Raw genomic sequence first — 14,473 nt, forward strand, 5'->3', positions numbered from 1 at the left:
GGCTTCATCCAGCAGCTTGCACACCTCGAACAGGCCTTACACTATCATTGTCCCTCGATCCTGCTCCGATTGCCACCGTTTCAGTCTTCCACCATGGTCTAAACCCCCGAAACCCATTGCGAATCTCCCCGCCTACTTACTCTCCCAATGACATCCTCCGCCCCCACCCCCCTCCCCGCCGACGCAATCCAGCGCATCCTCTTCATCGCCTCCACCGTCCACATCTACAACATTCCGCCCCTGACCTCCAACAAAGGCTACACCGCCTCCACCTGGACCGCAGACGACAACAAACGCCAAATCTTCACCGGCCGCCTCCGCGTCATCGAAACCGCTGTACCCCTCCCCAAAGACGCGGGGGAATCCCTCAGCACGGAAATCCTACTCGAAGACCCCTCAACGGGAGAATTGTTTGCCAAAGCACCGTATACGGATGCCGGGGCTGTAGAAGCGGTGCTGGATAGCAGCCGCTTCTTTGCGATCAGGGTGGTGGGCGATGGGGGCATGAAAGCTACGTTGGGGATCGGCTTTGAGGAGAGAGGGGAGGCGATTGATTTTGGGATCTGTTTGCAGGAGAGTAGGAAGGTTTTGGGGTTGGAGACGCCGTCCGAGAAGAAGAGTGCGGCGAAGGCGAAGGCTGAGGCCGAGGTGAAGAAGGATTATGGGTTGAAGGAGGGACAGACCATCGTGGTTGATATTGGGAGGAAAGGGAGAAGGAAAGCTGGAGATGATGATGCAGGGGCGGAAAGGAGTGGAGGGGCGACAACTGCATCGTTTTCTATAATACCGCCGCCCGAATCGCTGGTGAATGGAGATGGGGGAGCGATGCCGATGCTGGCACCTCCGCGGAGCGCGCAGGATGTAAGGGCCGAGAAGAGGAGAAGTAGGGGGTTTGAGCCTGTTGAAAAGACTGCAGCAGAGCTTGGATTCGATGACGGGGAGTTTGGAGAGTTCCAGTGATGAGGTTGTCAATAGCATTGGCTTCAGCAGCGGTCAGAAGAGGACTCTGGGTGATGCCCCGTCATGACATCGTCGTCATATAGAGTACTGATAGTTTTAGCAAATAACATGATGCTCACCAGCGACTGAAGTCATGCCTGGTAAAGGCGACGAGATGAGATGGGAGCGATTAGAGATTTATTGTTTGTAGCAATTTGCCTCTTTTTTATCATACAGGACCCCTTTACGCCGAAGCTATGCCAAATGCCTCGCTCGCAGCCCCCTTGGAAGCCCCCAGCCCAACGTTAGGGCTGCTCCAGCGCCCAGCAAGCCAATCGTGACGCCTCACATGAATTTGTAGAATACATCCTAGGTTCTCGAAATTTCTCCTGAAAAGTCTAGTCTTTTTGATCTTCCCAGCCCTCGGGGTATTTCAATTCATTCTTTTCGAACCACTTTGTCGTACCTTTAGAGATTGTCAATACTCCAAATGGAGTAGCACAGTGGTTCGAATTGTTATGCGAGGGACTTACATGAATATCCTTTCCAGTCAAAGTTGTCTTTCGGGTTGCAATGGCATTTATTCTCCAGTCTTTTCTGTTCAGATGTCGGACAGTGTGTAAATGGAACGTGCCAGTATCCAATGTCGTCGAAGAAGTGTATTTCCTCCTTTTTCAATAAGAGACCGGCGGCAATGGAATGCACAGGGGCATCACCCCATCTCTCGTAGAAGAAGCCGCCATCTTGATCCAAGACTTCAAAGAATTCGAGGTAGGCTTTCGATCGCAGCCAATTGAGGTTACCAATTTCAAAGTTGGACCACTAATTACATACATTAGTTGGGAGGATTTAGATGCTCGATGAAAACAACTTACGAAATGGCAATGGTTGTAAGACTCTCCGCCGTCATCGCTCAACCAGTCCACAGCATTGCCTTCAGGAATGTGCTCTGGATGTAATTTCATGAATTTCTTTGTACTGTCCCAGATCGTAGGAATGGTCTCGGCGTACTCAAACAAACTGATGACGAAGCTGTATTTCTTCTTGTTCTCTGCCATGAACACGAACGGGTCGAAGCCAATATCGCAGAATAGCTTGATACTCGGCTCTACACGCCAGTACCACTCATACTCATTCATCAAAGGCTGGCGAAAGAAGAAGCCCGATTCAAATCGACACATGTGCCTGTAGCTTATAGAGTCTCCATAGATGATCTTTCGCTCTGCCATGTCTTCTCGAACCGCTTTGGCTTTGTCTTGATCAATGAAATCTGGGAATGACCAATGCTCCTTGCCAATCAAGCCATATCGCGCAGTGCCAGAAACCATGGCGGTAGTGACCTTCTTGAACGTCTCGTCGAAGGGCTGGTCATTGAGGAAAACCCAGTCGTAGTGGTAATTTCGATTGAACCGATCTTCAACATTACGAATCGAGTCTGCAATATCCCATAGATCCGAGTTTCTGGTCAACGAGACAAACGTAGCATTCATCTTTGCTCCTGTCGAAAGGCCGGATGATGTTTCGAGCTTCCCCGTTAGCTTGGACGAGCCCGATTCCGCAGCAAGATCTTTCTCCCCTGATGAGGGAGGACCTGCGGGGCTTTTCCCTACCGAAGCATTACTTTTGTCTTTCTTGCTCTTCCACCTCTCGAAATTCGACCCACCAGGCATTTCCGGTTTGGGTATTGACGAGGAAGATATGAAATAAAGGATCATAAGGCCCTATGGCACTGTCAGCCTGGGCAAGACTGATTTTCCATTAGCGACACCCACGAAGAAAGCAAACAAGACATAACGCAGTATCCTCGACGTGCCAGCCGCCATCTCTACAGACAGTTTGCCCTTGGGCGAAGATGACTCCTGGTTGGATCTCTTTGCCAATTGAACGCCTTTGATCTTGTCTCCACTCTTTCACTGCCTGAAGCTGTTAATGACTTCCACTGCAAGATTGATTGCAGAGATCTGTGTCTGCAAGCGAATGATTATGTCAAACAAAGACGAATGTGCATTGTACTCTCGAAGTACATGAGGGAGGTCGCTGAATGTCCTAAGGGAGGAGGAGAATAGTGGTTGGATTAGTTGACCAAGGAGCTGGTGAGAAGTATGTCTAAAGAAGAGTTGGATATCCAAATATGAGAGAGAAGTGGTCTTCACAAACGCAAGGGGTGACGAATCTCATTTCAGTACGGGCTTGCAGAATGCACGCTAACGATAAGGTTTAGCGTCAGAGAATGGGAGTCTGGGAGAAAGGTTTTACCGATACCGGAAGACCCGCTGGTGCCGCCTAAAGCTTGACTAAAGTGTGATACGATCCACATCCAAACTCCACGTACATCCACCTTACACAAACAACTCTCTCAAACAGACTCTCTTTTCGTCCGCTTCCCCTCGTCTGTCTTTCAAGATTTTTGCCTGTGTATTGTAATTATCTCACAAGGTTCCAATCCTGCACTAAAAGCTTCTCCTTGTCTCATATTGCCTTCAATCACTTGTACCTGGACTGCCTTTCGTGTCTGGTGAGGAGTCCTAAAATCAAATGTCTTTCTTCGGTTTCGATCCCCGTGGCCCTCAGGATCGTGGGCATCCTGCTCAAGCTCCGGGGTTCGGGTCTGCTCCAGATCCATTTGCCAGCATCTCTCAGAACCAGGGTTTGGGGCAAGAAGACGACGACGCGTATGTAGGCTGTTTGCCATTGAGATGCATGGCATAGCTTACGATCACAGTATTGATTTTGATGATACCTATGATGGTCTGGGTGACCAACTGCAAGAGGCGGACGATGACTTTAATGACGATACCTTTGGTGGCGGCGGGGCTACCACCAAATCCATTGGCAAAGACTTCGACTTCTATGGCAGTACCTCAAAGGTCACCGATGCGATTAACGAAGAAGCACTACGATTCAATCGTCAACAACCGCCATCAAACCCTCCAGTCGCTTCCTCAAGCCCTCCTAAGCATGCGTCAAAGACTTTCAGGACAGGATATGAGGCATACAAGAATCCGGGATACATACCAGAAATGCAAGTAGATGCTAGTCTATGGGGCACAGGGCCCCAAAAATTTGCGAAAGACTATGGATCAAAACAAAGCAGCCGTGAGGTGGGGCCCTCTCAGCAACGGAGTTCCAGCGGTGTACCCACTAAGAAGATGATGAGCTTGGAGGAGGTGGAGGCCGCCATGAGGTCGCAACCCAAGAGACCCAGTCCCGGCCCGGAACCGCAGCAGTTAGCTCAAGCTTCAGGTCCATTCGTAATGCCTCAAACGAAACAGCAAGCACCCCAGCCTGCACGTCCACAGCAAGCTCAGATGCCCTACCCGCAGCAGATGCCCCCAACCCAGCATGAGACAGGACGAGCCGTGCGGCCAGGAGACTTGGCTCAAGCGCCGATCAGTATTCAGCAGAGGCCTCAACCCGGTCATCACATGCCAAGGGCAACCCAAGTATCGAACAACGAATTACCAACGCGGTCCAGCCCGGCCGCTCAAGCACCTCAAGTTGCCCCCGCTCCTCCACAGATTCTACAGCGAGGCCACAATACACCACAACAAGCTCCAGAAACCCAGGCATCACCACAGCCTCGCCAGATCTTGCAGAATCCAAATCGTCAGTCAGCTCAACTCGCTCCTCGACTTCCAGAACAGCCGTTATCGATGCAGAAACAGCAAAGAGCGCCTCCTCCTGGTCAGAATGGAGCACAGGTACCTGTACCAATTATCTATCACCCAAGTCAGATTATGCATTTGTCAGACGAGGAGCGTAATGCATATCTGGTTGAGGAAGCCAAACGAGCAAAGCGCAATCACAAAATCTTTCTGTTGTCGAAGGGTAACGGGCTCATGACCCCCCAAGACAAGAATTTCATCACGCGAATCCAACTACAGCAACTGATGACTGCCACTGGAAACGTGAACGAGCAGGACCCTGATACCTCGCTCTCTGAAGATTTTTATTATCAAGTTTACAATCAGATCGAAAATAGACCGAGACAGAATCCACAACAGCCCCTTAGCAATTTTGCACAGACCTATCTATTCCGGACTGGTGGTCGTCAAGGTGGCATGGGTAAGAGGCAGAGAGGCGGAGACAGTCACGTACAGCGAATGGAACAGCAGGTCCAGCGAGCAGTGGAGGCCGCAAAGGCTAAGCCCAAGAACAAGCAATTGGTCATTGAAGGCAGCTTGGGGAAAATCTCATTCAGCAATGCCAAGACTCCGAAACCCCTGCTCAACATCAAGCGGCATGACAGCAGCAACGTCACCACTCAGCAAAGCAGCAAAAAAGCACAAGCCGTTTTGAGTACAACCGACCGCAAGGCCATCCTGAAGAACATTGAAGCAGTCTACTCAACTCTGATGAGAATGGAAGACCACGACCGCCGCCTACCGGCGCCACCTACTGAAGACAGCGAGCTCGCTGCGGTCCAACAAGTCATGGAGTGGCAGCAGGCTTTCCAGGAATTAAATCAAAAACTTTGGATGGATCTCAAGGTCACCGAGCCGATCTTGCCTGACTCAGCTATTCTCCATCCATTCATTGCATTCCTTTCCTATCCGAAGGGTAAGAAAGCTGTTCCGCGCATCTTCAATCACATCGATGAAAACCAGCGTCTTACAATCTTGACAATGATTATCGTACATCTCGACATACTGGATGTTATTCGTCAAGCTCAGCCCGGAGCTCAGCCCTCGCCAATGTCTCGAGAGCAGGTTGACCTCTTCCTGCAAGCTGTGATGCCCAGTCTCTTTTCGTATGTTACCGAAGCGCCCTTGAACATAGTCATCGGCCTTTTAGGTCTCGTCACAGAGCGTGTGAACTTGAGCGCCGTCGCTCGAACAAGGGTAGGTCTGGAAGTCTTGACAATGCTTCTCAGCCGAGCAGCAATTGTGAAGGCAACTGAAGCTACGGACGATCAGACCTGGGATCAATGGCTGGGTATCTACAATCGCTTCTTCGATCTTCTTGAGCCTCTGCTTGGAGAGGTTTTCCCTGCCTCGGTCAACGCAGGACAGGATCAGTATGTGTGGCAATTCTTAGCCGCCACGGGAAGTGGAGCGAATCCCGAGCAGCAGCAGAGACTGGTTCTTGCAGTCAAGTGAGTAGACTCTCCCTTTCGGATTGGGAGATGTCACTGACAAAGTTCTTCCTAGGGATCGAGTCATGGAGACTCTTCAGCAGAGCAAAACGCTGCCCCCGGAAATGGCATTACAAAGACGCGGCAATGTCAACTTGTTCATGCAAGCTATTGGGCTCGATGTCGACTTGCTTGATGGTTGAAACATCCTCTTCAATCTTCGCATTCAATTACTTTCGCTACTACACTTGACTATTCGCCATGGCCAATATCATCCCCGGAGCCAGTGACCGTTCGCTGAATATGGGGATGAATAAATGATTGTTACTTTGATAGGGTGGAGTGCAATGGCATCATTTATTTGAGGGCCAAATTAGCAGAGCGGCAGGCTCTGGAGGACTCGTAAGATGCTCTGGTAATAGGAGCACAAACGAAGCGAAGGAATGAGTGAACGGACAGGGTACCAATGTATGTGGTTGTGTGGCTTTTGCTTATGGACTCGAGACTCGTATCAAGTACCTCTTTGCTTGACATAACATTACTATTGGAACAAACACAAATTTTACACACTTGAATGGAGTCCACTACGATCCATTCACGAGATAAACTGATTTATTTTGGGTATTGCCAAGCTCAACCATGGGAGTGCCTCTAGTACAAGTAATGCGCGCAATATGCAGCAACGCTTCAGCAAGCTTTTTCATCCCCTTCTCTCAACCGATCACGCGAGCACTCTCATTCTTCCATCTCATCACCCCCTCCTTGCGGGATGCGTCCATCATTCAGCTCCTTCTCCAACCTCGTAATCTCCTGCAAACTCTTCGCGTTCCTAATCAGCCCCTCTACCCTCTTCTTCTCCTTGTCCGTCAGCTTTACACGGTACGATTTGTCGCCAGCGCTACTGGTACCATTGGCCAGAGAGGTGGAGGGGATGTCGAAGGTGCGAGATTTGATGCCCATGATCTGTTACGGGAGGACCGTTAGTCGGATGCGGGCGAAGGGGCCAGAAGACAGGAAATGAGCAGCGGAGAAAAGCGCACCTTTGAAGCGAGCGCCGAAGGCTCTTTGGCCGTGCCGAACAGCTCCGTAGCTTTCTCGCGCTCAACATCTTTCACTTTTTGGTAGTCGAGGAAGCGGACGGTGGGACAGCGCCATATTATCCAATACCGATAATTCTAAAAAAAGGCTCATATCAGCGACCTCACCTTGCAGTAGCCAACATGCTCATGTACCTCTCGCCTCGTGACAGGGTTCTCTAGTAGCGATAGAAGCGTGAGCCTCGGGAAGTTCCTCAGCACGTCCAAATCCGCGAGCTCGGCGAAGTTGTTGGAAGTCAGAATCAAGGTGGTGAGATTCGGCAACGAGTTTGCAAGCGTGGGTTGTATGCTATTGATCCTGTTCCGCGCGAGGAGGAGCGTGCGTAGTCGAGGGGAGAGCGGGAAGTTGGAGAGGGCTGTTATGTCGTTGTCGGTGAAGTCGATAGCGTCTTGATCCTACAGCGACTGTTCAGCGACCATGTCTCAGTACAGTCTCGTACCCATAGAGAGGCCGGTAAGGAGAGAGGGGGGAAGGGGAAGGAAGGGAAGGTAGAGAGGCAAACCTTGGCAACGCCCAGATTCTCAATCGCAGGTAGTTTGTGTCCTGTAGTCCTCGTTTATGATATCAATGGAGCTCGCCTCACAAAGTGTAGTATCTGCTCTTTTCAGCTTGTCTAACGCACCTCTGAGATCCAGTTCGCGCTCTTTGAGGGGGTTGAGGTAGGAGAGGGAGGCTTGGATGAGTTCGGCGGTTAACCTCATCGTGGCGGCTTGTTACGCAGGGTGATCTGAGGACTGGGTGTAGGAAAGGGTGGGGGGAATAGGCAAGGCGTGAAGCCTGCAGGAGAGAGGAGTAAGCGATCCTGGCTGTGGGTTGTGTTTAGCTCGTGTTTGTGAACGATTGAGAGCGACAGTTTCTCGAGAACTGAAAACCATAAGGCTGAACCGAGCTAGTCTATACTTGGCCAGTATCAACGATTTTCATCACGTGCTTCGGAGAACAACAAATTGAAAAACCCATTGCGAATCCTTATACTAGCAGTAGTTGCCCAGGACGTCTTCTAACATGACAGCATTGCGTATGGCCCCTACAGTCCGCAAATTGCAAAATAGAATCGGCTACAATTTCAAAAACGCTCAGTACCTATGGGAAGCCGTACAGGCCCCGGGATCAATTATACGCTCCGGCGAAGTCCAAGGCGCTGGGTCTGAGCGTCACAGTGTAGGGTTTCAAACATTTCCAGATGGCAACCGCAGACTTGCTATCGTTGGCGATGCCGTTCTGAAGCTGGCGCTTGTTGAGGATTGGTACAAGGGGGAGGGGTCCAGAGGTATGGCTGACAGTGTGTCCAATTGTCCAGGAAAAGTGTTGTTTACAAATTGATAGAGAGGCTCTCCCGCATTGTCTCCGACGTTGGCTCAAATGCCAATCTTTACATGGTCGGTCGCACCAACGGACTGGACACGCTCATCAACAAGAATCCGTCTTCCAAAGATGCTCCTGTAGGACCAACTGTGATGGCTGGCACCATCGAGGCTATTATCGGTGCTGTATATATTGACGGCGATATGATATCTGTTGCGAAAGTGATGCAGAATCTAGGCCTGATGCCTAGACTTGTGCGTAAAACGGGAACGAAAGTGCCGGTTTCGGAGACTGTGAAACAAGCAGTACCTACGCCTGTTATTGAGGGTCAACGAGAAAAGGAGACACCTCCAAAAGACTCGGATGAGACGTTGGGGAGTGGGATGCAAGTGTCTCAAGAGCTAGTAAATGCGTGCCGGGAAAACTCAACGGAAGTACAGCTCAAGCAGCGACTGGATCAAAACGACCAATCACCATGATGAATGTGAATCATGTGGTCAACGCGTCGTTGCGAAGCTGGGAATAGACATTCGGTTGTGGAAGTGAAGAACCAATTGCAGGAACGAAGAGTGATCACTTGGCGGAGCAATTTCCGTATGGTTGGAAGGCAAAAATGGTGGGTAGACCAGCAGCAGGAGGTCGTTCTACGCAAGTACGAGAGGGAAACTGCTAGGAAGGGGGTTCTGTGGTAGGCAATCTTGCATTCAACTTCAAGAATGTGCGCTTACTTGGTAAGTCAGTCAGAAATGCTGCTCACCTGTCTTGACAGATGGCCCATGCGAGTGGACGAGACTGGCGCAGGAGGGTAATCTGCTATGAGTGTTCCTAGCTCGGGGTTCAACTGTGAATGTTTCTTGATTACAGGCGAGTAGACGCAAGTAATGAAACGAGCACGGGCTGCCTGCCTTGTTTGTTTGAGAAGACTGCGCTTTACAAGCTCTGATTGCAATATCGAACGCTATGCTATCTCCATACCAAGCCTCACCCTCCTATTCAAGCGATCCTTGTATTTTCTAGCCCATCGCAGCGCATCATTGAAACACATAAATGCACCCCATCCGATCCACACTAACCGTCATACCCACCGGACTCTCCAGCAAGCAAACATCCAATATCGTGTCCAAATGACTCCTGAGCAGTTGCTGCTGGTGCTTGCTGATAATGGTAGACCTTGGCGGCTTTACATCCAGTGACGACGGCTTCTTAGCACCTGCAGAACTCGAGCCGGGTTTATTTCCTGCGGCAGCGTTGGGCGCCGAGGGAGCCACCTGTGGTATCCGCTCACTATTGATGGTGAGGGTCGCGGTAGGATGCGAGGTCGTAAATCTAGGCTGGTCTTCGTCGGCGGCAAGACCACTAATCACCGTTGAAGCATCCGCGCGTGTGACATCCCAAAAGCGGAGTTTTTTATCAGCGCCACCAGTGAGAAAGAAGCCGTATTTGCCTTCCCAAGTAGGCTCAGGTGAATCGATACCCACGGCTAGAGCCCGAAAACCCCTGTCCGGATTGCTATTGCCGCCCCCAGAAGGGTCGATAGCTGTGGCAAAGCGGCCGAGCATGCCTTCAGGTTTTTCCTCGTCGACTTTCCAGGGTTCGTATGCTTTTAGATTTTCCTTGCCGCCATTCTTGGGGACTCCGACGCGGAAGACTTCTCGGCATTCTGTTTTTTCAACGTCCCAAATTGTGATGTCTGTTTGCCCTGTGCCACCAGTCACGCAGACACATCTGCCATACGTCTTGAACGGGTGAATGATCAGACGGTGTATTGGTGTGCCTCCGGCGAGACCCCAGCCTTTCAATCGCAGTCGAAAGCGAAGGTCCCATAAGTCGAGCACGCCATGTGAGGTTCCAATCAGCATCCAGCCGTGTTTGTGATCAACACAAAAGCAAGTCGGCGTACCATGGTGCACGGGGTTTTTGAAAGAGTAAATTACGGTCATATTCCGCAAATCCAGAGCGACGACTCGTGAGGTGTTGGTAGCTAACAGCAGGACGGATTGTGTATCCAATTTCGAATGGTCCAGCCACACCGCATGCTCGCCCTCAGGTAGCTGATAATCCCGCACACTGCGAAGTCTGCCGTACTTGGAAGTATCACCTACAAGCGTGTGATCCACTTTGACGACATTGATGCTACCATCAGTCGCACCACTGACGAATGAATGAGTGTTTTCGACAAAACATAGGCACTTTACTTTTGCTCCCTCGGCATGGCTGTGTGTTTGCCTGGATCGATGGGTAAGATTTCGTTCAAGCCTCATTGTATCCCAAACCTTGACAGTGCCATCATCGGACCCCGTGATGAAGAAAGCATGATCTGGCGAAGGCACGACTCGATTGATTGGGCCCGTGTGCTCTGCAAAGGTTGCAATCAGCGTTCCCTCCGGTCGCCAGGGCTTGTCAGATCCCGGACTATCTGCCTTCTTCATCAAATGTCGCTTGCTACTAATTGGCATAATCAAAGGCCCGAAATCGTGAATGTCATGTGGATAATTCTCCGATGCTAACGAATCAAGGAATCTCAAAACACTGGGATCATTGCCGTCGTATGTGTGGCCAGCATGGGTTGCATTCTTTGGATCTGTTTTCGCGTCGCTGTGGCTTGCCTTACGATGAGACGAGGCCTCAGAAGGCTCTCGGGTGAATGGGCCGTCAACTTTACCAAAGGCGTTTGCAGAAGTCGTGCCTGTCTCGGCTACGGTCTTGGAGGTATCTCTTCGATTCAGTAAATTGATAGCACTGGACTTGTGTTTTATGCCTCCACTTCTACCATGTCCGCCACCTGTCCGGAGGGAATCTGTTGGGGTAAGCGTGCCGGCGCTTGGGGGATTGTCATTGTTATCCGTCGAGTTCGTCGGATGGGATTGACGCCGTCCGCGTGGCGAAGTGGATAAAGGCGAACTAACGTTAGAAGAACTTCGCCGTGATTCGATGGGTATGCTTTGGACTTGGAGTGTGCCGTTAAGCCTTTCCCTCCTGGCATTTGCATACGATTTCTTACGCTGAGAGAGAGGATCATCGATGGTAGCAGACGCATCGAGCAACGCGTCTGCGATGGTATGAGGTGCGATTTCTGGGTTGTTCTTGGATCCGCTGGCTTGGTGCTCGCCATTTGAAGCTCGACGCCGAGATTTGTCTTTTCGTTTTTGGTTTTCAAAAAAGATTGTCTGTGGTGTAACGTTCATTTCTTTGAGCAGTAGAATGCTGTTCAAATGTGATGGAGTGCCATCAGGGCCTGCCTTTAATTGCTTATGAGCAATACGCCAGATGTATTCCCTCAATGCCAAGAGCTTGAAATCATCATCCGTACTCATGCCTATGTTCCGTAGTCTCGTGATCCACTGCTCATCTTCGTTATTCTTTGCAATCTTACTTAGAACATTTGGTCTTAGGTCTTTCGAAGAAATCGTGGGAAGAGCCTGTTCGGGGGATCCGAAAGAGAAGGTCCTTTGCTGCTGGACAGGCTTCCAAAAGAGTCCTCCCTCGACCTTTAAAGCCCAGCTCACGGCCATCTCGAGGATAGGTCGAGGCAAGGGTCTTCTGAGATTATCGAGTATACTGGTTTCCGAGAAGTCGGTAATGGATGATTTGAGATATGGCTGTACGAGTGGGGAAACAATGCAGTGGAGATCTGCTATGGACAAATATCGCGTTGAGGACGAGACGAAATGTGCAGCCGCTTCTCGGATCCAAATGTTGGGATGCACCATGAACCGTGCAACTATGTCTACCATCTCCCAGGTCCTGGATCGTTGGAACAAACCTAATTCCGCCATACTCGCAAAAGAGGAGAGCACTTTCTCGACCACGAATTCCTCTGGATCAGTCAAAGCTTGTATCATGAGAGGCAAGATGAATTCCTCAAGACTTGTGCCACCAACAAAGGTGGCAACTCCAACGATCGTTTGGAAAAAGGCACATTTCAGGATCCAGTCCTTGTCATTCAAATATGTGTTGAGATGGCTGAGGATGACATCGTTCGTTTTTGAGCTACCAAAGAAGACGCAGAGACTTGATACGGAACCTAGAAAGGCTCGTCTGACTGATGTGTCACTGTCAGTCAATAGAGCCTTCGTGTGTGCCTCAAAATGTTCTAATAAATCCAGCCTCGCCACATCGAATGAGTTTTGATAAGTCAAATTTGTGTCTACGCCATCTTCGGCCTCTGGATCGACGGTAGGGACTGACCCATCTGCGCGAAGAGCCTGTAACATGTCCAGAATGCTGGAGGAGGTGTGTGCTAAGGAGGCAAGGCAAGAAGCGTAAGTCGCGCGAACTATTGGGCTTGCCTTATTGCTGCCGCCTACAATGAATTGCTGTAACCGAGGACGGATATACTCGGTAAACACATATGCATTGACGGGTGACACGACTGTGATCATAGATAGCTAGAGAAAGTCAGCTTTGCGTTTGATAGGAGGAGGGTTTCTGACCAGTTGAGCCATGGTCCGGATGGCAGCGACCTTGACAATGTCGGCACGATCGTTCAGCATTGCTACTAGATAGGGGAGTACCCGATCAAGTTTCGCCTCATCCGTGATCCTCTCGGCGAAGGCCAGTATGAGATCACAAGCGCGAACCCTAGCAGTGGATCGGGCAGTGTTTCTTAATGAGGAAACTACAAGCGTAAGAAAAATAAGAGATCCATCATCGACGGGGCGCCTTCCCACTGTAGTAGCTTCGTGTCTGTTGTTCGGTATGTCAATCTGTACTGGAATGAGGCCTTCCGAAGAGGCTTCCGAATCAGATTTCGCATTTGTTTGAGCCTTTTCATTTTCGTAACCGAGAAAGTAAGAGATCTTGTCAAAGTCGTAGTATACTCTGTCGATTCTATCATCGGCTTCACCAAAGTTTGCGGTCTTTGGTAGAACTGGTGCACGACCTGATGAAGGGTCCGTGATCAATCCCATATATTGATGAAGAAAGCTATAAAAATACTCAGGAAAGGCTTTGCGCCGCCAGAATTTAAGGTACTCCTCGGCGGAAAACCTTGACTCAGGCTCTAGTTGTATCATGTGGCCGACCAGCTCGCGCACTTCTTGGTCCTGGATTTTGCCCAGATAACCGAATTTCGGATCGTACTCTCCTTTTCTGTATTTGTAGAGTTGGCTTAAAGAGAATATGGGAGCTTCAAGGAAGAGCTCCGCAATAACACATCCGACACTGAAGACATCCATGGCCCATGTGACCCCCCTCCCATCGTCTTTTTCATCGGCCCCAAGAAAGCGTTCTGGAGCAAGGTAGCATGTCCTCCTTCCTGAAGTGTCGAAGTAATAGGAGAAATCCGCAGGGTTGTCCTCTGGGAGATATGTCTTCTTGAACGAGGAAGAGAAGTCCGTCAGATATAGCCAATTCCACGAGGTGACCAGAACGTTCTCTGTCTTGATATCCCCATGGTAGATGTTACGAGCATGGCAATCTCTTAAGGCGCAAAGAAGCTGGTATGCAAGCCATTTCTTCTCGATGTCCTCCAGGAATGGACGTGTACTGTTCATCTCAGAACTTTGATTGGCAAATGTGAGGATCAAACTCACCTCATTCGGTCGTACAAGGAGCTGTAGAAGTACTGTCGAACCAAATACCCATTCGTACTGGTCTCGAAGATACGCTGGTAGCCGAGCGCATTTGGGACATCGTTGAGGGCTTCACGTTCTGCTGCAAACCCGTATCAGCAAGACGTTCGTTTTCGAGATCGCTGACGAGCCACCTACTCACACCGAATAGCTCTCACGTACTGGCCGAGATCGAGCTGGGGAAACGGTTTCATGACCAGCTTGACAACCACCAAACCATGTTGATGCCTGGCTCGGATACTCTTCATGAATCGCGCCGTTCCCAGCGACTTTTCATACGAAAGATCCGACAACTCTGGCACATCGATCCCCGCGGAGCCCGCTGAAAGGGTTGCCAGCGAGAATGTCTGTCCCATACTCGAAGTCCCTTGCACTGTCACCTATGAAGAGGAAGTATAGGCGGCTTCTGCATTATGGTCCCAGCTTTGCGGAATCTCACCGCAGGGACCTTAGATCTTGATCGAAGATCATGTGAGATGTTGCG

The 14,473-nt window shown here is 50.3% G+C and overlaps 7 protein-coding genes across 7 annotated transcripts; 4 read left to right on the top strand and 3 right to left on the bottom strand.

Moving 5' to 3' along the window:
* Positions 1-147: 147 nt before the first annotated feature.
* On the top strand, positions 148-960 carry HO173_012442 (uncharacterized protein; the record flags this gene model as incomplete). The annotated part of the gene is made up of 1 exon (XM_037314311.1): positions 148-960. The coding sequence occupies one exon, from the start codon at positions 148-150 to the stop codon at positions 958-960; it is 813 nt and encodes a 270-aa protein (XP_037158763.1).
* Positions 961-1,337: 377 nt separating this feature from the next.
* On the bottom strand, positions 1,338-2,762 carry HO173_012443 (uncharacterized protein; the record flags this gene model as incomplete). Its single annotated transcript, XM_037314312.1, has 4 exons — positions 1,338-1,405; positions 1,473-1,761; positions 1,815-2,660; positions 2,712-2,762. 4 exons carry the CDS (start codon positions 2,760-2,762, stop codon positions 1,338-1,340), a joined length of 1,254 nt encoding a protein of 417 aa, XP_037158764.1.
* A 712-nt stretch (positions 2,763-3,474) lies between these two features.
* Positions 3,475-6,216, top strand: HO173_012444 (uncharacterized protein; the record flags this gene model as incomplete). The annotated part of the gene is made up of 3 exons (XM_037314313.1): positions 3,475-3,611; positions 3,662-6,034; positions 6,090-6,216. The coding sequence occupies 3 exons, from the start codon at positions 3,475-3,477 to the stop codon at positions 6,214-6,216; spliced, it is 2,637 nt and encodes an 878-aa protein (XP_037158765.1).
* A 532-nt stretch (positions 6,217-6,748) lies between these two features.
* HO173_012445 (uncharacterized protein) lies at positions 6,749-7,812 on the bottom strand (the record flags this gene model as incomplete). The annotated part of the gene is made up of 5 exons (XM_037314314.1): positions 6,749-6,976; positions 7,054-7,188; positions 7,246-7,506; positions 7,614-7,654; positions 7,734-7,812. The coding sequence occupies 5 exons, from the start codon at positions 7,810-7,812 to the stop codon at positions 6,749-6,751; spliced, it is 744 nt and encodes a 247-aa protein (XP_037158766.1).
* A 304-nt stretch (positions 7,813-8,116) lies between these two features.
* Positions 8,117-8,895, top strand: HO173_012446 (uncharacterized protein; the record flags this gene model as incomplete). Its single annotated transcript, XM_037314315.1, has 2 exons — positions 8,117-8,381; positions 8,438-8,895. The coding sequence occupies 2 exons, from the start codon at positions 8,117-8,119 to the stop codon at positions 8,893-8,895; spliced, it is 723 nt and encodes a 240-aa protein (XP_037158767.1).
* A 12-nt stretch (positions 8,896-8,907) lies between these two features.
* On the top strand, positions 8,908-9,235 carry HO173_012447 (uncharacterized protein; the record flags this gene model as incomplete). Its single annotated transcript, XM_037314316.1, has 2 exons — positions 8,908-9,104; positions 9,157-9,235. 2 exons carry the CDS (start codon positions 8,908-8,910, stop codon positions 9,233-9,235), a joined length of 276 nt encoding a protein of 91 aa, XP_037158768.1.
* Positions 9,236-9,447: 212 nt separating this feature from the next.
* Positions 9,448-14,345, bottom strand: HO173_012448 (uncharacterized protein; the record flags this gene model as incomplete). Its single annotated transcript, XM_037314317.1, has 4 exons — positions 9,448-12,804; positions 12,850-13,903; positions 13,951-14,071; positions 14,132-14,345. The coding sequence occupies 4 exons, from the start codon at positions 14,343-14,345 to the stop codon at positions 9,448-9,450; spliced, it is 4,746 nt and encodes a 1,581-aa protein (XP_037158769.1).
* Between the last annotated feature and the right edge of the window lie 128 nt (positions 14,346-14,473).

Source organism: Letharia columbiana, assembly GCF_014066305.1.
Source record: "Letharia columbiana isolate WasteWater2 chromosome Unknown Sc0000081_s0, whole genome shotgun sequence".
Classification (NCBI taxonomy): Eukaryota; Fungi; Ascomycota; class Lecanoromycetes; order Lecanorales; family Parmeliaceae; genus Letharia; species Letharia columbiana.